At 56.8% G+C, this 23,971-nt stretch overlaps 2 protein-coding genes across 2 annotated transcripts in view; one reads left to right on the top strand and one right to left on the bottom strand.

The window, feature by feature from the left end:
* The window catches only part of SORCS2 (sortilin related VPS10 domain containing receptor 2), a 497,945-nt gene that overhangs the window by 279,185 nt on the left and 194,789 nt on the right, over nt 1-23,971 (bottom strand).
* On the top strand, nt 202-1,815 carry PSAPL1 (prosaposin like 1). The gene has a single exon (XM_019963266.2). The coding sequence runs from the start codon at nt 202-204 to the stop codon at nt 1,813-1,815; it is 1,614 nt and encodes a 537-aa protein (XP_019818825.2).

The raw sequence follows: 23,971 nt of genomic DNA, 5'->3' as shown, positions 1-23,971 counted from the left end.
CAGAGGGTCGAGGGGAGAGGGACGAGCGGTGCTCCAGGGAGAGTGACCTGCACACGCTGCCCAGAACCAGGCAACAACAGAGCCATGAGTCAGGCTGCGGAGGAGCCTGGAGGGCGGGGCCGCCCACCAGGCAGGCTGGGGCTTTATAGCAGCCGCGGGGCGGCCGCGCAGTCAGTGGAGCTGGCCCCAAGACATCAAGGCATGCTCTGCGCGCTGCTGCTTCTGCCGGGCGTGCTGTGCGCCGCCCTGGCCGGCTCCATCTCTGGCCCCAAGGAGTGCGCCAAGGGCCCTGCCGTGTGGTGTCGGGACCTGCAGGCGGCAATGAGATGCGGGGCAGTTGGGCACTGCCGCGTTGCCATCTGGAGCCAGCCCACCGCCAGGTCCCTGCCCTGTGACCTGTGCCTGGATGTGGCAGCCACTGCCAGCAACGGGCTGAACCCCAAGGCCGCCGAGACTGATGTCCTGGCTGCGGTGATGAAGACCTGTGAGTGGCTTCCCAGCCAGGAGTCTTTGGTCAAATGCAAGGGGATGGTGGATGCCCACGGCTCAGCCATCCTGAGCATGCTTGGCGGGGACCTGGGCAGTGCCCCGGGACAGGTGTGCATGGCTCTCACCCTCTGCCAGCCACTGCAGAGGCACCCGGCCACCCCCGGGCCACTCTCTGAGGAGGACATATATGACGTGGTTGCCCCATTTGTGGCCAATGGCCTACTCAGCTCCCGCCGTCAGCGGATTGCCGTGGGCACTGTGTGCCAGGACTGTGTCCAGCTGGTCACCCGGCTCCAGGGTGCCCTTGGGCCCGACCTGTCCAGCCTGGCACAGGTGACCACACGGGAGCAGTGCGAGTCCCTGGGGCCGGGCCTGGCTTTCCTTTGCAAGAACTACATCCACCAGTTTTTTGCTCCTGCTGAGCAAACACTGAGGTTCATGCTGCCCAGCGAGATCTGCAGGAAGGAGGGCTTCTGTGAGGAGTGGCAGGGACCCCCAGACTCGGCTCACATGGCTGCCGTGGACGGGGTCCCTGCCCTGGAGCTGGCGTCTCCGTGGAGGAAGGGCGAGGTGCAGATGCAGGGCCCCGTGGCCTGTGACGTGTGTCTGCAGGTCGTGCAGAGGCTGGACCACTGGCTGGAAAGCAGCAGCAGCAAGACCATCATCAGCCAGGCCCTGGAGCGTGTGTGCTCCGTGCTGCCCCCTCCGGTGGTCCGGGAGTGCATCAAGCTGGTGGACACCTACGTGCCCACCGTGGTGGACGTCCTGAGCAGACTCACCCCAGAAAAGATGTGCACGGTCATCCGACTGTGCAGGGGATGGAGGCGGGCCCGGGCGGTCCACGAGGGCCCCACAAACCCACCCCCTGGCCTCCTGGACAAGGACAGCCTCTGCAGGGGGTGCCAGCAGCTGTTCGGTGTGTCCGTCCATAACCTGGAGCAGAAGACCACCGAGCGCCGCGTCCTGCGGGCCTTTAAGCTCGCCTGCGGCATCCTGCCCCTGCCCTTTGTGATGCAGTGTGGCCGCTTCGTGAGCGAATACCAGCCCGTGCTCATGATGACCCTCAGGGACATGATGGACCCCCCCACCCTCTGCACGAAGTTGCGCGCCTGCCGCGACCCCAGGAACACGCTGCTGGGCACCGACCAGTGCGTCCTGGGCCCAAGCTTCTGGTGCCAGAGCCGGGAGGCAGCCCAGATGTGCAACATGGTGGAGCACTGCCAGCGCCGCGTGTGGAAGGAGGCGCCCTCGCCAGCCGAGAGCGCGGGCGACCGCGGCTGCCCGAGCCAGGATCCCCCTCCCCTCGAGAGGCCCGCCTCTCCTTGATCCCCACGGCGCGGCCCCCACGTCCCAGATGGGAACTGAGACTCCCAGCGGGGAGGCTGGAAAGGACCTGCCCTCCGTCCTGACCCCAGGCCTGTGGCTGTGCCCACACCTCAAGTGGACTGGAACCACCTGCTTCACTGTTGCTGCCAGCCGCCCGCCCTGACTCTCCATCGCTGTGCTGTCGCTGATGGTGGGGGGGTCTGGCACTGGCCTCTGGTGCCCCCGCTACACTTTGCCGATGGGGTGCCAGCTGGGCTGAGCAGTGGCAGGACAGAGGGCAGGTGGGGAGGGGCCGTGACAGCTGGCAGGGAGGGGGCGGTAGGTCTTATCCACCAGTCATCATCACCTGCTCAGGCCGCAGTTGCTCAACCTTGGGGTCCTGGCGGTGGCCTCAAAGGTGCATATGACGTGTTGAGCGTCTCTCTGGGGAGGAGGCTGGGGTTTTGACTAAATGCCCCGAGGGGTTCTTGGGCTCAGTGCAGTCCTTCTGATGCCCCCTGCTCCCCGCCCACCACAGAAGCCTCTCCCTGCACCCCAGACTCTAGGCTGCAGGGAAACCTGTGCTGCGTTCCAGGTGAGGAGAGGAAAATGTGCCGTGAAAGAGCCCAGTGGGTCGCACGATGGTGGGCAGATCCTCCACCTGTCGGAGCCTCAGTTTTCTAATCTGTAGAATAGGGCTGATAACCTGTCTCATGTGGACGCTGAGACCGTTAGAGGAGATGTCCCTAAGCTTCTTCCTCTGAAAGGACCAGCATCTACCCATCTGCTGCGGCCAGCAAGACCCAGCTCAGGGTCCCAGCAGAATCTGGCAGTGCAGGTATTGAGTAAACTGCAACCTTCCTCCCAGTGGCATTTGCTGTCTTCTCATTCTCCTGAGGCCCTGGCACGAGCTGCTGTAGCACCCGCTTCCTTCTGGCCTCGCCCAGGCATTCCCCTCCTCAGGAACGCCTCCTTCCTGAGGCTCTCAGCCCAGTTTAGGTACCCTCTGTGGTTTCTCCTCATGCCATGTTGTCATCATCGCCCCCCTAGCACACAGTAGATGCTAAAACATTCGTAGGTCACACACACGAGTGTTTCAGTGGAGGCCAGGCCTGGAGAGGCCCCGCGGCCTCTTTCAGATGAATCCCTCTGGAGGAAGAGAAGTGCCCAGGCCTGGGTTACAGGAGACCCGAGTGGGCGCTGTTTTCTGAGAAGCCACACCTGAGCACTTGGGTAAGTACCCTGGGCCCCAGCCATCACCCCAGGGGGACAGGTGCACTTGGCCTGAGTTTCCAGCCTCCTCGGAGCTGGCGTCTGTAGGCTGCGGCTGGGCCCACTGGTCGGCCCGGTCCACGGTGGTGAGGGCTCCAGCCCACGACCTGAGGGCCCGGATGTGGGCGGAAGAAGGCAGCCCTGGCCAGATTCCGCGACACAGATGCCTGTGATGGACGGACTTGCAGACTGTGGGACTGGGCATGGGCCGCATCTCTGGGAACAGCCCCTGGGGCTGTCAGTCTGCGGGCACCTGTCCCCTCTCTGGAACAGAGTGGGCTGTGGCCCCTCCTCTGGCCTGTCTGGGGGACACCTCACAACCGTGAGACAGATCTCAGCTTCCTGGGACGTCACTGCTCACACACGACAGCCTGAGAGCGGCCAGGAGGGGGTGAGCACGTCTCACGGGTGCCCCATCCATGCAGAGCCATGGTGCCCTCCCATCACCTCCCCAGCCCAAAGCGGCCCGCAGCAGGCGGTCAGCGAGGGGCTCCACGTGCCCCTCCCCCAGGCCTGGGACCCACCTGCCCCCACCTGCCCACTTCAGACCTGTGGCTGCACGTCAGCCCCGCCATGCACCCGGACAAGCTGGTCATCCAAGGACACTGGCTGCTGACCAGCCCCTGAGGACGTCTCGCCTGCCCCGAGAGCTCTGCCTGGCTTCACTCCTCACCCTCACAACCAGCTGAGGCAGGCACCATCATCAGCGCACTTCACAGAGGTTCAGTGATTGGCCCGAGGTCACACAGTTAGGACACAGGGCAGCCAGGAGTCCAGCCCAGGCAGGAAGGGGCTCCAGGGCCTGTGTTCCCGACCCTCACCCCACTGGAGGAGTTCAAGGCCTGACTCCAGCACCCTACGGCCTCTGCCTCAGTTTCCCCATTCCTGAATGGATGCCCCACCCCCGGGTCCTCAGTAGAAGGGCCCGCTCAGCGGACACACGGTCAAGGAAGGGGTTCTTCAGGCTTCCTCCCCGACAGGACCGGCCTCTCTGCGTTTCCAGGCTGCTTCCTACACTATGTTTCACTTTTTGCATATCTTCCTTCTAAGACACGCACTGAGGTTTCTCGATCGGATATGGCTGATTTGTTTTCCCCAAGTGAGCCTCTTAACCACTCTCTGCTGCTGTTTCCTTATCATTTCCCACATCAAATTCCTTTTCGATTAGAAAGCTGGGAGTGGGGGGGCGGGGGGGAGAGGGGCCGGCTAAATTAGCTGATTGCAGCTGCCGAGGCCACGAGAGCAAGCATGCAGGGGCACCGGGTCCCCCGGCCCCAGGGAGCCCTTGGAGGTCTCCACCGGGCAGCGGACAGAGGGCCTTGGGGAGCACTTGCTTAGCATGGGGGCCTGTGACTCCACCGTCATCCTCAGACCTCTCACTAGGTGTGTCGCAGGCTTGTGTCTGCATACACACTTCTGCACAGACGGTTTGCACAGAGCCAGAGTCTGCTGGGCCAACCCCATATCTGGGGAGGGTGGGGGAGGACTGGGAGCAGGTCTGCCCTTCATGCTCCTTCCTCTGCCTCAATCTCTGTCTGGGAAATGGGCCACTAACCCCCAAAACGAATCCCAACAGTGGGAGTGCTTCCCAAGCCAGCGCCCTGGATGGCTGTGACCAGTGCAATTGACGCCCTATCAGAGTCCTGCTTCCTCCTTGGTCCTGCCCTTCTCGGTCCGTCTGCATTGCAGCCTCCCAGGCCTCTGCGAGGGTCCCACCCTCCTGCAGACCTCTGTCCCCCTGTCGCCTCCCTGCCAGCATCTGTACTCACCCCACCTCAGTCAGCTCAGTTCAGTTCAGTTCAGTCGCCCAGTCATGTCCAGCTCTTTGCAACCCCAGGGACTGCAGCATGCCAGGCCTCCCTGTCTATCACCAACTCCCGGAGCTTGCTCAAACTCATGTCCATCGAGTCGGTGATGCTATCCAACCGTCTCCTGCTCTGTCATCCCCTTCTCCTCCTGCCTTCAATCATTCCCAGCATCAGGGTTTTCCTCGATGGTCACCCTCGAAGGCAGCCCAGCCCCTGAACCATGGCCATGCTCCAGCTCCTGGACTGGAGCCCCACTCGGACATTCTGGGCTCGTCCCTCCTTCGCAGGAACTCGAGTGGCGGTGGGGGCTGGCCAGGGGCAGGAGCAACCCTGAACTGAGTCAGCATCAGTTCTGTTTCATCCCCACCGGGTCCTAACGCTGCTGATACATGGACGTTACAGACGCCCAGCCCAGCAGGCTCAAATCTCTGTGGCCCAGAGAGGGACTGCGTCTTGCCTGGGCCCTGTCGTGGGCGTTCGGGCCGCCAAGCTTAGGCTTCAGCTGCATTTAGGTCTGGCTCTGATGCAGCTAAAGGCGTGAGAAACAGCTGCGTCCGGTCCCTCCAAGAGCCTCAGGGGCCTGAGCCCCAACTTACAGGAGGGTCTGCTCTTCCCTCTTCAAGAGGCCCCTAAGTACTGCTTCATGCCCCCCTGCACTGACACAGCTGCCTGTGACACTGCCCTGGAGGCTTAGCCTTAGGTCTGAGAGGCTCACCTCTGGACCCCCGGGATGCTCCAGACCCAGGCACCTGTGCAGGGGCCCTGCTGGTGGCAAGCGGGGCCCATCACGCCAGGTCCAGCAGTGACCCCACGTCCCTGCCTCCTGCCACCATGGGGACCTCCCTGTCTAGATGGTCCAGCTTCCAGGGACCAAGCCCACCACCCCCGGGAAGGCTGCTCTTGTCCCACTGGTCTGAAACCTCCCCCCACCCCAGATTCACCACATGCCCGCTGTCACTGGGGCCAGGCCTGATTCGGTGTGGTGGGACGTTTCTGAGACAGTCAGGGAGTCTTGGGGGCAGAGCGGGGAGAACGCAGGCCATGTGGAGGGGCACTTTTGAGCCTGGCTTCGCCACTCACTGTGGTGTGGCCTTGGGCAGGTTCCTCAGCGAGTCTGAGCCTCTGTTGCCCTGTGCGTACGACACGATAATAAAGGCGCCCCTCCCATGGCGTCTGCTGGAGGCCTGAGCGAGGTGCCGCACTGGAGCGGGCACACGCGGCTGGAGATGCCACCAGCCCTGGCCTGAGCTAAGTGTTTGCAAGTTCCTGCAGCTCGGAGAACCCGAGAACATGGGCCGAGACCCAGAGGAAGAGCCAAGGGCCTGAGGCCACAAAGTCGGCCTGAGACAGTCTGTCGGTCAGATGTTCCGGGCATTCCCACTGTCCCACTGAGTCCAGGGCAAAGTGTGAGGTTGGCCGGGAGATGCTGCTGGACACGGGAGGAGTAGGCAGATGGGGAAAGAGAGGGCGGAGGGGAGAGAGACACAGAGATCGAGAAGGATCTTCCCATCTCTGTGACACCCCGGTTTCTCTCCAGAAAAACTAGCACCTTCAATGCTCTGACAGCACGTGCTTGGTCCCTGAGCCCCGACAGCCTCCCCCAGCTCAGCCGTGTGTGCTGGGAGGCCCGTTTCAGAGAAAACCCAGCAGCAAAGGCCTGCTCAGCCCTCCCGTTCTCCTCCTCAGGCTCCGGGCCACCAGCCACCATGGGATCCCAGCACATGCTCGCTGGCCGTGGGAAAAGACGTCTTGGGAATAGCAGGCTCGATCTGGGGCTCTCTGCCTGAGACAAACTGGGCCCTGACCCCCAGCAGCAGCCCCTCAGCTGTCCTCCTGGGCCTGCAGCCCAACAAGTGAGATGGTTGCCGCCGAGGGGTCATGAGCTGGCGTGTCGGAAAACCAAGGCGCTTTTCCTTCCTGGTCCCCTGGGGAAAGTTACAGGGCTCCCCCCTGGGGCTCTGGGCCACAGGCCTGACTCTCACGACCTGCCCGCTGCTCCTCTACACCTCTGTTCCCGTCTGTAACTGGAAGAGGCTGGGCCAGATGGGGTCAGAGCACAGATACCCTGGGCCCGAGGGTCCTGGACAATGGCCAAAGCTAGGCCCCTTTAGGGCCCATTTGTCTAGAGGTCAGAATGCCAGGCTGCCTGCGAGAGACCTCGAAATTCTTCCATGCTGACAGTGCAATAGCTTCATTTTAGTGTCCTCTTCTGGCCAAACCAAACATGCCTGAAGATGCGGCCTGGCCTGCCCGGCCCCCAGCACATGACCTCAGTAGGCTGGGAATCTCCTGCTGGAATTTAATGCCTGAGCCTGCAGACCAGTCTCAGAGGCTCAGAAGCCCAATCAGTTCTGATTCCTCAGGCAGCACAACCCCCTAGTCCCCCCCCAACCCCCTGCTCCCCGGGAGCCCTCTGGGGTCAGGTTCCTAGTACAGGGAGCCATTTATCCAGGACAATGGGGAGTGATGCAAAGGAACAGGAAAGCTCAACCCTGCCAGACCAGTTTCTCAGGTTCCCTTTCCAAGGGGAGGGGCGAGATTATGAAACTGGGACAGCAGAAAGGGGGAGGGGCCTTCTGGGGGCAGCTCACTCTGCTGGGCTGGGATGGGGAAGCGATGTGTGTTGCCCAAGGCCCCACCAGCCAGACCTGGAGGGCTCGAGGCCGTCCACCCCATGGCCATTGCGGGCAGGAGTTGGGGCACCTGCAAAGGGCCGGTTGTAGGTGATGCTGGTTTAGCAGAACCTGGCACTCTGGGACGCGACCGAGTGAAGCAAGCGGGGAGGGGCCAGGGCAGGCCTGACCCCTCCCCACAGGGCTACCTGACCTGCACCTCTCCCTGCCCTCTGCCCCCAGCCCCAGGCTGGGGCTCAGCCCACAAGGCTAAGATCAGGGGCGGGGCTGAGTCGGTTCTGCCTTCCTACTGGCCCCACCCCCAACACAGGCCAGCAAGCATCCTGCCAGGTGTGCCAGGGGGCAGCACCTGCCCCTCCAGAAGGCGGGGAGCACAGGGGTTGTGGTCTGAGGCCACTTACGCCCTGACTGTGGTGCTGGCTATGGCGAGCCCTGGCTAGTGACCTTCCTGGGACAAGTGAGAGCCACTTATTGGGTCTTGAATGCAGCCCTCAGGGAAGACAAAACGGGTCTCTTGCCCTGCTTCTCCTGCTAAGGCCCTCCCACACTGGGAGAAGCCATCACCCCCAGTGTGGGTGGGCTAAGGAGCTGCTGGGAGTCAGCCCTGCTGGGGGGCGGAACCAAAAGGGGTCGCTACACACAGACGTGCTGGGTGACTTCAGGCGAGCTGCTGCCTGTCTGGGCCTTGTTTCCCCACGTAGTTCAGAGGGCTGTGCAGATCCGGATTCCACAGCCAAGAGGCAGGACTCAGTGTCCATATCGGGCAGACAAAGGCATCGAAGCCAAGAGAGGCAAAGGGACATCTTGGGGTGACATGGCTTTCAGCCAGGATCTCCCAGCTACAGACAGAGCTCCCCACTCCGTTCTGCCCTAGGCATTCCTGCTGGCAGAGGATTTTCTAAAGACGGGGCAGTTATTACCCCATTGTTCAGAAGAGGACCCAAAGGCTGGGTCCAACCCCTTCCACCTCCTCCTCACAGACCGCTGACACCAGGGTTACTCGCCAGAGGGAGAGGGGCCAAGATTCCTGGGAAAAGCCAGTGGCATCCCCCCAGCCAGCAGTGCATATAGATCTGCAGAGTCCTAGGAGGCTGGAGGGTTCCAGAACCTTCCTCAACCTTGGTGTGCTGGGGCCAACTCACACCAGCTCCATCAGGACCAGCAGCTCCAACGGCTCACATCTGCTCATACCAGCTCACACCAGCTTGCGTCTGCTCACATCAGTTCACACCTGCTCACACAAGCTCACATCTGCTCACACCAGCTCTACCAGCTCACACCAGCTCCACCAGGACCACCAGCACCACTAGCTCCACCAGATCCACCAGCTCATATCAGCTCACACCAGCTCACACAAGCTCACACCAGCTCACATCAGCTCACACCAACTCACACAAGCTCACACCAGCTCATATCAGCTCACACCAGCTCCACCAGGACCACCAACACCACCAGCTCCACCAGTTCATATCAGCTCACACCAGCTCACACTAGCTCGCATCAGCTCATACCAGCTCACACCAGCTCACACTAGCTCGCATCAGCTCACACCAGCTCACACTAGCTCACACTAGCTCGCATCAGCTCACACCAACTCATATCAGCTCACACTAGTTCACCCCAGCTCCGCCAGTTCACACCAGCTCGCACCCGTGAGCTAGAGTCAGTTGAATACATCTCCTCCCATGTTATGTCCAGTGACTTCCTGCTGGAAGCTTAAAACTGGCCATGATAAGAAACTACATCATGGACGTTGGAAAGTGCTTCACATTAGAAGGGGTTTTGTTGGTCTGCTTTTTGTTTCCTGGAGTGCTGGTGGTTAAACACTCACCAGTCTTCCTAAAGCTCCAGAATTCAAGAACCAAAGGCAGCCTCACACCCTGACTTATCTGCCAGGCCTCTCCAGCCTTTCTGACTACCTACTCTGCCAAACGAAGGGGGAAGGTGGGCACTGGTTCCAGAACCAAGGCAGGCCTGCCCCCACCCTCCCAGAGCCACTCACAGACCAGCCAAACAGAATGTCCAGTCTCTCTGCTTTCAATTCCGTGGGTGGACCTACTGTGTGCCAGGTGCTGTTCTAGGCACTGGGATACGTTGTGAGCCACACAGCTGAGGCTGCTGCTGCCTGATGGGGGCAGACAGACAAGCCATCTATGAAAAAGTCAGACCAACATTTGGAAATGGAAATTTTATTAAAGTAATGTCATCACAAATAATGCATTGAAACCCTGAGAGATTATAATAAACGTAACGCAGAGTAAAGAGGCTGGAGGAATAGTATCTAATGGGAAGAACTACTTAAGAGAGTGTTGTCAGGGGCCCCGCAGAGGTGACACTCAGCTGACTTCTGGCTCACATCCAGGGAAGAGTTTTAGGAGAGGCGTGAGCTGGGGCAAAGGCTGGGAGTGGGCGAGAGGGGTGGGGGAGGCAGGCATGGCTGGAGTGAGTACCAGGGCTGCGGGAGAAGTGACCGGGAGGTGAGAGGCATTCTCTGGGGACCCCTGTGGGGTGCAGCGAGGGGCTGGTGGACTTCCAGGTGTGATGAAAGCCATGGGATGGTTATAAGCTGGGCAGTGACGAGTCCTTTTGCTGAGAGTCCGCTGTGGTGCTGGGTGGGCCTAAGGGGGCAGGGAAGGAGCCACGAGACCCGAGTGTGGCTGGTGCAGACGTCCAGGTGATGGAGGTGCTGTGGGGATCGAGCGGGCAGGGGTGCAGGCTAGGGACAGACCCTGGGGGAGGAACCACAGGCCCGCTGCTGGATCAGACGGGGAAGAGATTAAGGAGGATGTGAGTCTGAGAATAGTGTGCAGAGATCCTGGTCCTAACACATCCTCGTCCTGACACACGGGCCTGGGGCAGGGGCACCGATGGCAGCTGAGGGGTCTCCATACTCAGCTCCCCCAACCCAGCTCTGTCCTGCACTGCGAGGGGCCTCATGCACGTGTGTGAACTGCAGCCTGCACATCCCCTCCACAGCCACCCCAGCCCCACCCACCGTCCATCCCTCAGGAGAGCCGGGGGAGGGGTCAACCCCCATCCCAGGGCTTTGCACACTTCAGCAGCAGGATATCCCTCGTCCCGCAAGACCCTTGTCCCGTGAGAGGGCGTGGCCCCGAGGAGGCCCACAGCAGGGTGCTCTGAGATGAAAGGGGCTCAGCTGCCAGGACTCGAAGTGGCACAGTCCACGGAGGTGAGGGGCCAGGAGCAGATTGGGGACCGGGAGGCAGCGGAGTTCGGTTGAGACATATTGACACAAGGTCACATGTCTGATCAACCTGCAGAGTTTAGTGGCCTCTGTCTGCACCACGAGGGGTGCATGCAAGAAAATGCTGGAAGGTGGCATCAGCCAGGTTGGAATCTCCCCATCTCATCCTTCATTCCACATGGGAGGGGTCAGGGGTCAATGAGGGCAGTGAGCAGCCGAAGGTCACACCTGGGGGGAGGGTGGGCCTCGGTCCATCCCTCCGCCGCTGGCCGCCCTTCCCTGCAGGCCCACCCTGCTCTCTGAGTGTCCTTCTCAGAGCAGCCAGGGCCTCAAAACACGATCTAAGCTTCACAAGTACCCAGGGGACTGGAGGAGGACAATGTGGAGACAGGCACGCAGGGCAGCCTTGGCAGCATCCAGGGAGAGATGAGGGTGGCAGGGATGGTGGGGGGAGGACATGAGAGACGGTGACAGAGCCTCGAGGGCTGCGCCTGTGGCATAGTCACCCCACCGGCCCCAGTGCCTGGGGGACAGAGACACTGCTTGACCTGGGGCTTTGGAGTCCCCATTCAGCGCACAGAGGGACTCAGGCCTGATCCAGCAACACTGGCCGAGGGCAACAGCGCTGCTCAAACAACAAGGACGTAACGACCACTGTCTCCCGTGAACCAGGCACAGGGTTACACGTTTCCCACCCGTTACCTCGTTGGACCCATTTTACAGATGGGATAAGCTGGGCTCGGAGAGGCGAAGTGACTTCCCAAGGCCACACAGCCAATAAGACAGGAGGAACTCGTCTCTGGCCTGGAAGCCTGGGCTTTCGCACCTCTTGTGCAGGCTCCGCCAGAGGGAGAAAGCCGCAGAGGAGCTGCAAATATGGGCATCTCTCAGGAAATGTGTGGCACGGTGGTGCAGGGTGTGGGCTATCCCTCTGACAGAGCCCAGACCCTCCAGGTGCCCGCAGGGGACACAGGCAGAATTTCAGTTTGAGTACCGTGCAGAGCAGGGGCCGGCTCCCCAGTCTTGAGGGAACTGGGAACCTGGCTCAGGGCTCTGTCTCCGAGGAGGGAGCAAAACCGACCAGCAGCAACGGGAGACACCTGGGCACGTGCCCTGGGCGGGCTCCCTGCTGTAGCTCAGGGCTAAGAACAGCATCCTGGCCGCCTGGCTGCCTCCCCCCAGAATGGAAGCCCCAGCAGGGCAGAGGCCAAGTCTCTCCTTCAACTCTGAGCGCTCTGAGTCTAGAGGAGCACCTGGAGGGGTGAGCGCCCCGGAAAACTAGCTGAAGGATGCAGGGAAGGGGGCTTGGAGGGGAAGGAGGGGTGACGTGTCTTAGGTTGGGCGTGGCTTTGGGCTGATGGCACCCAGTAGGTGCTTTAGAATCAGGTCTGACTGTGTGAAACCAGTCTGGAAACTCCACGGGCTTATTCCTGAACGTCCCAGTGTTGGCCGCTGAAACATGAGCCGCTTGCCTGAGGCCATTATAAACGACAGAGTTGGGCCATCCAGAATTAGGGTGCCCATGATCCTCCCCGATACAACCAACATTAGGTTTTCACCCCAAAACAGAGTAGCCTTCCTAGCATCATAGAAATAGCCAGCATCTTGGACCCTGTGCTGAGCAAACTCTACCTGGAGTGTCAATCACTGATCCCAGGGGCTCCCTTTCTTAGACAAGGAAGCCAGGGCTTAGAGAGAGGGACTGACTGTCCCCGGAACCTGCTGCTAACGGCAGAGCTGGCCAAGCCCCTTGATGCCACTCAGCCGCCCGCACATTCCCTGGACGCTGCTCGGCCCGTAAACGGGTTTATGGCTCCATCCTTCAAAACACACTCAAGCGAGGTTTATTACATAATAGAAAACAAAGGTAGTTTGGTAATCTGTTTCCCACTCAGGGAGTTTTATTAAAATGCAGTAAATCTCCAGGACAGAGCATGACTTTAAAGCAAAGGGCAGAGATGCAGGTCTGCTTCTCTGCGGGGACAGGGTCGGAGAGAGGGGGATGCGGAGTGAGTGTGAGGGGGGCAGGTGTGGAAAGAAGGTAGCATTCTGGCCCCTCCCACCGCAGGTTCAGCCCCTCCCAAGAGCCACAAGGAATGGGACTTTGCACTCAGCTGGGCCCTGGAGGGCAAGGGGAATGAGGCTTTGAGGTGCCAGCACTTTGTCAAATACCCCTTTCCCTCAGTGGTTCTGCTAAACCATGCCTTCTACACTCTGCAGCCTTACTGTCCACTCTGAATGCTGTAGTCATGCTCCTGTTCTAATCCCCAAGCCCCACCACCTAGAGGATATAGTTCAATGCTCTTGGGCTGGCCTACAAGACTGGCCTTGGTCCAACTCTCCTGGGGCCTCACTAGCATGCTCTCCCACCCTCCTCTGCCCACCTCGCATTTTTGCCACTCCAAACGTCTTAGGGTTCCTCCCACACCAGGCTGGCAGGTGCCTCTGTGATTTTGCACATACTGTTGTCTCTGTCTAGAATGCCTTTCCTCTGCCTGACTACCTGGAAAACTCCTATTCATCCTTCAAAACCCTATTCAGACATCACCTCCTCCAAATTATCCAGTCACTCTCTCCCATGAGTTCCTTAACAGTAGACAGAATTTGGTCCCTCCTTCAGTTCCCTTCCTCTCTGACAAGGTTAGTGTCTCATTTGTGGCCAATCCTAAGGCCTGAGGCTCAAGAAAAGTCTACAGGGTTCAATTATCTGAAAACGGTCTGTCTCATGTTCAATCTTGGTGCTCCAGCCAGGTCTTCAACTGACCAGAAACACAGACAACCTCTGGATGCCTTCTTGCCCTGTGTGGTCAACAGAATAAGGAACCCCCAAACATGCCCATCTCCTAAAGCCCAAAGCTTGTGCATATGTCACCTTAGAGGCAGAGGGACTTGGATGTGATTACGTTCAGAACTCTTAGATGGAGAGCTTATCTTGAATTATGCAAACGAACCTAACTGAATTACATGGGTCGTGAAAAGGAAGACCCTTTCCAAGCTATGGGTAGAAAAAGAGGGGAAACAGATGAGTCGGAGGAGGCAACACTGGTGGCTTGGAGATTGAGGGAGGGGCAACAAGCCAAGGAAGGCAGGCACCTCTAGAAACCAGGAAAGGCCAGGAAAAACAACAACAAAAAAACTTTCTCTAAAGTCTCAGGAAAGGAAGTGAGCCCTATTCACACCTTCGTGTTAGCCAGCGAGACCCATATCAGCCTTCCGCCCTCCAGAACTGCGCCCTAATAAATTTGTGTTGGTTTTGAGCCACGAATTTTGTGGTCATTGGTTACAGCAGCATCAAGAGAAAGCCAGGGCACCCAGGCACCAGCCTGGCTGTTAACATGGGTTCTCCCAGTCCCTGGGCATCGCCAGCCTCTGCACCGTTGGCCACCTGCCTTTTTTAAGATGTTTTTTAATGTGGACTGTTTTTTTTTTTTTTTTTAATTCTTCATTGAATTTGTTACAACGTTGTTTCTGTGTTATGCTTTGGTTTTTTGGCCACAAGTCATGTGAGATCTTAGCTCCCCAACTAGGGATCAAACCCTCACCCCCTACATTGGAAAGTGAAGTCATAACCCCTGGACTGCCAGAGCAGTCCCTGGCCTACTCTCTTGACTGCCTTCTGCCCACTTCACTTGCCATTTTCTGCCTAGTGAACTCCTATTCATCCTTCAGAACCCGTTTTCCAGGTCCCTCTGACGGGGCCTTGTGCTCTGGGGCCGGCCCGAGCACCACATGCCCTGAGGCTCAGTCATGCCTCCCCGCACACACATGCAGAAGGGCCCCGTCTTGGGTTCCCTGCTCTCCCACCAGCTGGCCAGATCGTGGGTGGCAAGTGCCAGTGCTTGGTTGATTCTGAATGTTTGGTGCCAAAGCGGAGCCTGACACATCATAGCATCTCAGAGAGCAAGTTGCAAGTGACCTGACCGGGGCTTGGGGTGGTCAGAGTCGGAGGCCTCCAGCCATTCGTGGAATTTGTTGAACAATAAGGAGGCCCCCACCTTGCTGCCGGAGCTTTACTGTAGCTGGAAGTACATTCACACCAGCAGAGGAGGCATATTTATCTTATTTTCTTGTACCTACACAGCTCTTTCATTTCTCTGCCCCCTAGTACAATCAGTTACAGCCTCAGAGACAAACCCTCCATACACTCAAGTACATGGCAGAATCCTGATACCCTGTAATCCAACAGGCAGGAAAGAAAGTCCCTGTTTAAAATACGTCCTAAGAAAATAATCAGCAACGTGGAATAACGTACATACGAGGCCAAGAACACAGCTTTCTCTACATCTGTAGGTTAGCGAAAACTGAAAATGACGCAGATGTCTAAAAATGAGGATTTGGCTAAATAAATAATATTTCTTTCATCTCAGGCTACATTACACAGCCGCTAAAAATAGTGGTTTTGAAAATATGTGGGAGCATAGGAAAATGTTTAATATTGGGATTCAAAGTTTATAAAACGTGTATACATTTGCATCTTAAAAAGACTGGTGAGAATTTGCATCTCAAACATTAATATTTGTTATCTCCTAAGGTGGCAAAGAGTCGGACACAACTGAGCGACTGAACTGAACTGAACTGAAGGTGGCTTAACACAAGGGATCGTTTTTATGGTTTGTTGATGCCATAGTTTCTAAAATTTCTGTGATGAGCATGTGTTATCGCTTTTAAAAATAAGATATTTTTTTAAGGAGAAGTTTCTGGAGAGGAATTTGGCAACACCCTTATCAGTACTATCTTTAAGATGTTACTAAACCTTTATACGGTTGAATGGCATTATACAGAACCCAGTTATAAGGAAACGTGAGGTGGTTACCACTGAATCCAGGAGCAGTGTTTTGTGGGTTTCAATCCAGCTCAGGAAACCCCTGATACCGAGATGACGGGAAACTCAGATCCCATGAAGAGATGAGGAGGGATTATGGGGAGGGTCTGCAAGGGCCCAGAGGAGGGGCCTGACCTAGCCAGGGTTGGGGCTGGGGTGGGGGACTTGGGAAAGGGGAGGGACCTCTGGGCACAGAGGGGTGGGGAGACAGGAACTGCTGCTGATACCTGGGTGTGGGGGGCTTGTGCCGAGGCCTGTGGGGAGGTGCCCTGCCGGATGGACGAAGGTGGGGTAGGGGGGAGAACTCTAGAAGAATCGGCAGTGTCGGGGCCCCCACGAGATGGTTCTGGTTTAAGTGCTGGCCACAGCATCAGAGCGTCCACTCAGCACTCACAGGCTGGCCCTCCCCAGGAGCATCTGTCTCCCATCTCTCAAAAAAGCATCTGAGATGATTGTGTGGGCCGGGCAGCCACACTGTGGGCTCACCATGTTTGAGGGTCACCTGCGTGGGCTGGGGTGTCGTCAGCACCACGAGGGAAGCCAGGTGCCCCTGCCAGCCATCAGAAACCTAAATTCAGAGCCCACACCCGGCTCGTTCAGGGTCGTCCTGCTGAACCCAGGAACCCGTCCGCCTTCCGCTCTGGTCTGCTCTTTCCCTGAGAAGTCTTCTGGAGCCCGAGGAAGGCCTATAGCAGCGGGGTCAGAGGAGCAGGACGCGGGAGAGGGAGAGAGAAAACCACAGCAGGCACGCAGCATGCAGGCGAGCCCAGGTGGGAAGGGGCTCCCTTGGGGTAGGTACCACACAGGGAGCTGGGACTCGGGCGTGACTGGGAGGCAGAAGGCCAGATGTTCCCATCACCTTCCAAGGCCAGAGGTGGCATTCTGGAGATGCAGGGACTTTTGCTCTGTCCTGTAGGTGGCCCTGGCGGACCCCGGCAGGGTGGATGCTGGGGAGGCTGAGGAAGAGCACACAGTAGGCACCACAGGGGCCACGGCAACACGGAAGGCCCCGTGTATGCAGAGCTGCCCTGGAAGAGCCGGGAGCCCGTGGTACCCAAGGACCGGGGCTGAATCTTCTTCCGGAAGTCTTCCCCGACTACCACTTCCTCTGCTCAACAGAGTGGGGCGGTCCAGTGCTTCCCGGCTCTCTCAGCTCCATCACAGTGCGGGCTCCCTGGCTGTCACTCATCTGTTAGCCCTGCTACACTGTGAATCTCGGGGATCGTTGATCACAGTGATTCAAACACAGAGCCTGGGTGGAAGGATGCGTAGACGGATGATGGATGGGTGGGTAGAGGGATGAGGTGCAGCTGGATAGACAGGGCATGATGGACGGATGGTTGGATGCGTGATGGACGGGAGAGATGGCAAGGAGGAGGACAGGGAGGTGGGGAAGAGAAGAGGCGGAAAAGAAGAGAAAGCCAGATGGCAGAGAAGATGGTCAGCGCTAGTGACCAGCAGAGGTCCTCAGAGCTGGGACCCAGGACCTGTGGAAGGCCCGGCATTGGAGTCAAGACGGAGGAAGAAGAGGTTGAGGGACTGGGGACGCTGAGAGATGTCCTCAAAGTTCCTGTGACCTCTCAGCCACCCCAGATCTGTTTCGGAGCATTTTACAGGCACCCCAAGGCCTCGGAGCCTGACCTCATCCAACTGTTGATCACAATTGAGTTACTTATTGAAGACACTCAAGCCCTGGAAGCTTTCAAGTCAGTGCCTCCCTCGATCCCTGTCGGGTCTGCGTCTTGTTTAAGTCAAACTCAGGTCTCCATGGTGATGTTAAGCAAACACATAGAGAGAGACTGTTGGGGGGAGGGAGCCACAGCCAGTGGAAAGGCAGCCGGATGCGTCAGGGGAAGAGACGGAGGAAGGAAGCCCCCTCTGACACCTCCCAGGCGCCGTGCGTTGCACACGCAAGATCTGTTCATCCTCACGTCAAAACCGCAAGGTCTACGCCGTCAGACTCAGGGTATAGACAAGGCCCGGGGTGGGGGTGGGGGGAGCCACAAAGCAGGGAAGGTGCAGAGACAGACGGAATCCGATCTGTCTGGGGGCACCGACCACCCGGCCTAGAGCACCTGCAGTCAGCCACAGAGCAGCCCATCACCGTCTAAGACTTTCTCTCTAAAATAAGGCCCGCTCTTCCCGCCCACAAAAAACAAGCCTTGCCACCTGTTTAACAATCCCTGCAGACACTCAGCACATCCACCTGTAAGGACCCTAACAGCACAGCAGCGCTTTGTCTGCCTGGACATTTAAGGCCCCGAAGACACAGGCTTCGATGCTGGGGACTGCCCATGGGCTTCCAGAACACTCTGGATTCAGCCTGGCTCTGTCCAACTCACACTCAGGACAGTCCAGCTGGGAGGACGTCCCCGTCCCCAGCTATCATCTGTCTCTGCAGAAAAGAACCCTGACGCTCCTTTACATTAGTATGTATCAAGAGGTTGTCGTCCAGCTTGATGGCTCAGATTCCCTAAACTCTGCATCCTCAACACATAACCCCCAAATTCTCAATATTAAAACACGGAGGGAGAGAGGTATCCTAGGAACACAGAACCCAATCTGTTCGAAACGGAATGGCATCAAAATCCAGTAGCATTGCAGGGAGGCAGATGTGGTCTGGAAACCTCAAAGGTGGCTCATCTGGAAAAGAAGGCCTACACAGTCGCTTCCCAAGCTTCCTGGAGAACCAACCCCAGGAAATGCTCAGAGGAGCCAGAGCAAAATCAAACTTAAACTGCATAAAACATTTAAACAAGCAAAATGAATTGAAGCAAGTAAAAATTAAAATAACATTTTAAATTAAACAATTTTTTTTTTAATGAAAGCTCATGGAATCAGATGGGATTGGAGAAACGCCACATGACCTTCTCCTGGAGACGCACGGTGCCCCGTGCTGTGTTAGAGACTCTAATGTGTTCTTCCACAAAGAAGCCTGATCTGTTTTCTTCCATCTGAGTATGTTTTCCTAGCTTGTGACCACACAACATATATTTTCTGGAAGGATTGATGCACACCTGTTGTACTTTTGAGTGTCATTGAGCAAACAAGTCCCTTCATTCCCCTCCCTTCCCCCACTGGTGCTGGGTTGGACTTGCATCGGCCAATGGAATTTAGCAAATGTGAGTGAGCAGAAGCCTTAAGTGTGCATACTGGGGTGCTTGCCTCTCTCGCTCCCCTGTCAGTGCATGGGACGAAGGGGTCCTGATGGCCTCTGGCCGGTCAGCTGGGGTCCCACACATATGCACCAGAGCCAAGCCTGCCAACCTCAGCTCAGGGGGAGCAGTCCGGACACCCCAGCCTACAGCAAACAAACCAGTCACCCCAGGGCGTGAGAAGGAGCCTGCTGGTGCCCCCGAGTTTGGGGTGACTTGTTACGCAGCATCACTGTCACTGTAGCTGAGGAATATACCAGTCTACAGAGACACTCTTCTAAGAATGGCACTTCTAAGAATCGCATATTTTGAAATATGACTTAGAAGAACACTCTTGGGAGGACACATTCTTAGAGAGTGCCGGGAAAGAATAAATGACGATCATAGGAGCTCAGGACACAGTTAGAGGATACCCATCTCAACATTAAGGGTCAGGAAAGGGCTTGGGCTATTTGTAGCAGAGAGGCAGGGGTGAAGAAGGAATTTAGCAATAGAAAAAAAGATGGGCACGAAATACAACAGCTAAATCCCAGAGGAGGGCCTCGAACAGTCAATAAGATACAATAAAAGAAAGTATGTTTGATTCCATGAAAAATCACACAATTACAAGATAGGATAACACTCTAACGCTCTAAGGTCCACTTGAATGCAGACATACAAAGTCTGATGATTCCAGAGACGCGGGGCAGGAGTCACTCTGCAGACAGACTCACAAAGGAAAGAGGAAGGTGGAGACATGGGCAGACACACTCCGCAGCCCTGATGGGAACAGTGGAGCCTGGGGACGAAAACTCTCACACTCCACAGCAGGGGAAGGCGTGGCTCGGCTTACAGGGCTTACAGGGCTGCAGGGATGAATGACCAAAACCAGGGCGTGAGCATCAGTCACGTTTCTAAAGGCAGCATGATCCCATCTGCGCTGATTTGTAAATCACACTAAACCCTAGGACACATTGGTTGTGGATAGACACATACGTGTGTACTTAACACACGATGCCCCCATGGGGATGACTTCTGGGGTGGGGGATGGCGGGCATGGGGGAGGTGGAAGGAAGGAGGGGAGAGCTGGGCTGGATGAGAACCTGGAAGAGTGTGTTTATTTAAGAGATGGAGAGCCCAGGAAGAGAAAAATTAACATCTGTTACAGATGGGGAACCCGTGTTGGGCTAGACTGCGGTCTGCTGCAGTAACAGCTGAAGCCCCAACTTAAGTGGCTTAAGCCGCATTACTCCTGCTCATTGGACCACTGGTTCAGATAAATGACATGACCCCACAATAACCAAACGGGAGGCCAGGGGAGGGAGAAACACTTGGATTATTTGGTGAGCATGGGCTTGTCTCTGGCACGTGGGTACTCAGGCAGCTGGCACACCACATTCCACACCTTCTGTGTCCATTCAAGGTTTCAGGATTAAAGTGAAGACAGAGGAAGAGAATCACCCTCCCCCTCCCCCTCCCCAGTGCAAAGAGTTGACTCATTGGAAAAGACCCTGATGCTGGAAAGATTGAGGGCAGGAGGAGAAGGGGGCAACAGAGGATGAGATGGATGAATAGCATTTCACCAACTCAACGGACATGAGTTTGAGCAAACTCAGGGAGATAGTGGAGAACAGAGGAGCCTGGCATGCTACAGTCCATGGGGTCGCAAAGAGTCAGTCACGACTGAGCGACTGAACAACAACAACCCCTAACAAAAGGGTGGGGTTCCACCAAGTCACTCAGAGAAAACTCGAGACCCCAGTATTCCCACTCCAGTATTCCCGAGGTTGCCCCTACTAAAAGTCCTCCCCAAGGTCACATGTCGGGGTGGAAGGGCAGGGCTGGCACGGTGTCCACAGTGTCCAGGCAGTGTGTGAATGGTGCCGTGGGCTGGAGCTACATGACAGCAGAGGGAAGCAGAGCGTGGAGAGTGAGCCAAGGTCCGCTTTCTCCCTGGCTCAGGACTCCCCCAGCCCCTCTCACGCCACCTGATGGCATCGGGGCCAGCTCTGTGCTCCTGGCTCCCACCCTACCTGGTGGGATGGCCTCATAGGCCTGAAGGGTCTTCCTGGTCCCAGCAGTGTTTCCCAAGGACCACATCACCATATGTCCATCCATGCATCCATCTGTCATCTGTCGATCTGTCTGTCTGTCCCCCCAGTTGTATGTTTATCTGTACATCTGTCCCTCCCTCCATCCATCTATCCATCCGTCTCCTCCAGGGGATCTTCCCCACCCAGGGACTGAACCCTTATCTCTTAGTCTCCTGCGCTGGCAGGCGGATTCTTTACCACTAGCACTTCCGTTCACATCCAAACCCCCTGAGGCTGCATGCGACCTTACTTGGAACGAGGCCTTTGCAGATGTAATGAAGTTACAGAGCTCGAGATGAGCTCACCCTGGATCACCCGGGTGGGCCTCAAATCCAAATATAAGTGTCCTTGTAAGGAAAACACGGAGGAGCGACGTGGAGGAGGCCATGTGAAGATGGAGGCAGAGACTGGAGAGACGTGACCGCTAGGAAGGCCCCCGGCCCCCAGCCCCCAGTCCCCAGGAGATGGAAGAGGCAGGAAGGACCCTCCCCAGCGCCTCCAGAGGGAGGCCAGCCCTGCCCGCATCTCCATTTCAGACTACTGGGCCATAGGATGGTGGGAGAACATTCTTCTGGTTTTAACCCCCTAGACTTTGGTCCTTTGCCCCAATACCCCGGGACACTTGCAGAGACTGGACATGTACGCCAGGGCAGGGTCAGCCAGCTCCTCTAGTTACCATTCATCTCCGGATGGTCCAGGAGGGGAGATGGACCAGCTCTATGCTGGTCCAACCCCTGAGGCCAATCAGCAGCTTTCTCGGGGGAAGGGCTCCCATGCTCCCCCCGCCCCCGGCTGAGAGGCTGAGCAGAGAACAGTACCCACGCAGAAGGAAGGGGCAGAGGGCTGGGTCCTCAAAGCCAGCCAGGGAGGCAGGGAGAGACACTCCCGCCATGTGGGCCGCAAAAGGCAGGACAATTAAAACTGCATCCGGCTTAGATCTCAGGGGGCCATTTCCAGACTGTAAAACCACATCTGTCAGTAAAAAATGTATTTATCGCGATTACGCAGGAGAATTCTTGGGAGTCTGGGTGCACATTCAATAAACGTGTCATTAATAACCCCACTGAATACGTTTTGCCAGACAGCAGCACCCCGAACCGCCCTCCACGTGTGCCCTTAACAGCAGACAGAGGGCGGGTGACATCCTGACCGAGGGCCGATGGCAGTCTCTCCCCTTCTAAAGCTTGCACGATCTCAACACGGGGCATGTGAGCAGGTGATGCTCGCAAGAGAAAACGCGATTAAACCCAGAAACCACCGGCCCTCGCTAGGGGTATGGAAACGACACTGCCTCCCTCTGGGCCGGTAGGTTGGCAAGTTCTAGAAACGCTGTCAGCCTGAAGGTGGCCAGGAGGCAGGGCGCTGCCCCACGTGGAGGGTTGCGCTCCTCCTGGAAAAGAATTCGGCGCTGCCGCACGCCAGCCGTGAATCTGCTCAGACCGTCTGGCTCAGAAATGGAACTCCCTAAGACGCTTCCCAGGGAACAAAGCAGAACGGAAAGCGACGTGCCGGAATGTCTCATGACCGCAGCAGGCCCAGGAGCTGTGTGTATGGCGTGAAAGTGTTGGTCGCTCAGTCGTGTCTGACTCTTTGCAACCCCAGGGACTGCAGCCCACCAGGCTCCTTTGTCCATGGGATTCTCCAGGCAAGAATATAGTGCAGTGGGTTGTCATGCCCTTCTCCAGGGGATCCTCCCAACAAAGAGATCGAACCCAGGTCTCCTGCATTGCAGGGAGATTCTTTACCATCTGAGCCACAAGGGAGGCAGGGCTAGGAGTTAGAACGAGTCAGTCCTGGGGTGAGTGCACAGCCGTAAAAAAGACACATGGCCCGTGATACCGCACAGAAAAACGGGAAACTCCTTGCCTGTGTGAGAGAGAGAAGGTGCGCAACTTGATTCTGCGTCTCACGGTACAGCAGTCTCAGCACAAGAGAGATGAGATGAACACAGAAACCAGGCCTGACAGGTGGGGATGTGGATGAACTTTCTGGAAATGACTGATGCTTCTGCATGTATTTTTAATAAAGGAGAGGAAACGTCTGAGTCTAGAGACTGATGAGAAAAGAATGTGGAAAATTAAAATCTGTTGATTTGCTTCGGAGGAAAACTAAATTTAGACTGAGTGCTGTTCTGGGGACGATTCATATGCAGTCTCCCTCAGTCCTCACGATTTCCCATCCAGGGATGTTTCCACTTTACAGACAAGGAGACGGAAGCTCCTGAGAGGAAAAAGAGCTCCCTGTGGAGACTTTCTGAGGTGGGTGGTTTGTCTTCCTTGAGACAAGTTGGGACCGGGAACCCTTTGCGGCAGAGCTTTCACCTGGACACACGTCTCCTCGAGCAACAAGATACAAAGAGATATAAGGGACTAAAAACTGTTGCGTGCATGCACCATTGGAGCAAATTCTGGACAAGATTCACAAACACCAAAAACCCCAACTGCTATGTCTGAAGCCATGTTGTTCTTTAGTCACTCAGTCCTATCCAACTCTTTGTGACCCCATGGACTGTAGCCCACCAGGCTCCTCTGTCCTGAAATTCTCTAGGCAAGAGTACTGGAGTGGGGTTGCCATTTCCTTCTCCAGGGGATTTTCCCAACCCAGGGATTGAACCCGCATCTCCTGCATTGCAGGTGGATTCTTTACTGCTGAGTCAACCAGAGAAGCCATGTCTGAAGAGCCAGGAGCAAAAAGAGGTTTTCGGGAGCAAAACAGGGTACTGCGCCTGACCTCTGCACTCAACACGGCCAACAGGTGGGCAAACCACCTAAGCCAGCCCTCCTGCCCAACCCTCGGACACACCCCTAGTCTCATCCCATTTAAGGAACCAGCTTGGCCCCTCTCAGGGAACAAGCAAAGGAACCTGTTACTTGATCTCACTCCCTCCTGCTGCAGCAGGGACCCCAGTAAAGCCTTGCCTGAATGTGTAGTCTGGCCTCTTGGACTTCAGTCGCTCAGTCATATCCAGCTCTTTGGACCCCATGGACTGCAGCACACCAGGCTTCCCTGCCCTTTACTATCTCCCAGAGTTTGCTTAAACTCATGTCCATTGAGTCTATGATGCCATCCAACCATCTCATCCTCTGCTGCCCCCTTCTCCTCCTGCCTTCAGTCTTTCCCAGCATCAGGGTCTTTTCCAATGAGTTCTTCACATCAGGTGGCCAAAGTATTGGAGCTTCAGCTTCAGCATCAGTCCTTCCAAAGATTAAG

Source organism: Bos indicus, chromosome 6 (genome assembly GCF_029378745.1).
Source record: "Bos indicus isolate NIAB-ARS_2022 breed Sahiwal x Tharparkar chromosome 6, NIAB-ARS_B.indTharparkar_mat_pri_1.0, whole genome shotgun sequence".
Classification (NCBI taxonomy): Eukaryota; Metazoa; Chordata; class Mammalia; order Artiodactyla; family Bovidae; genus Bos; species Bos indicus.
The sequence above is the reverse complement of the archived record's forward strand: the minus strand, read 5'-3'. Positions and strand labels throughout refer to the sequence as shown.

Coding starts and splice junctions, on each gene's coding strand:
- PSAPL1 (XM_019963266.2), top strand. CDS start 202: ATGCTCTGCGCGCTGCTGCTTCTGCCGGGCGTGCTGTGCGCCGCCCTG.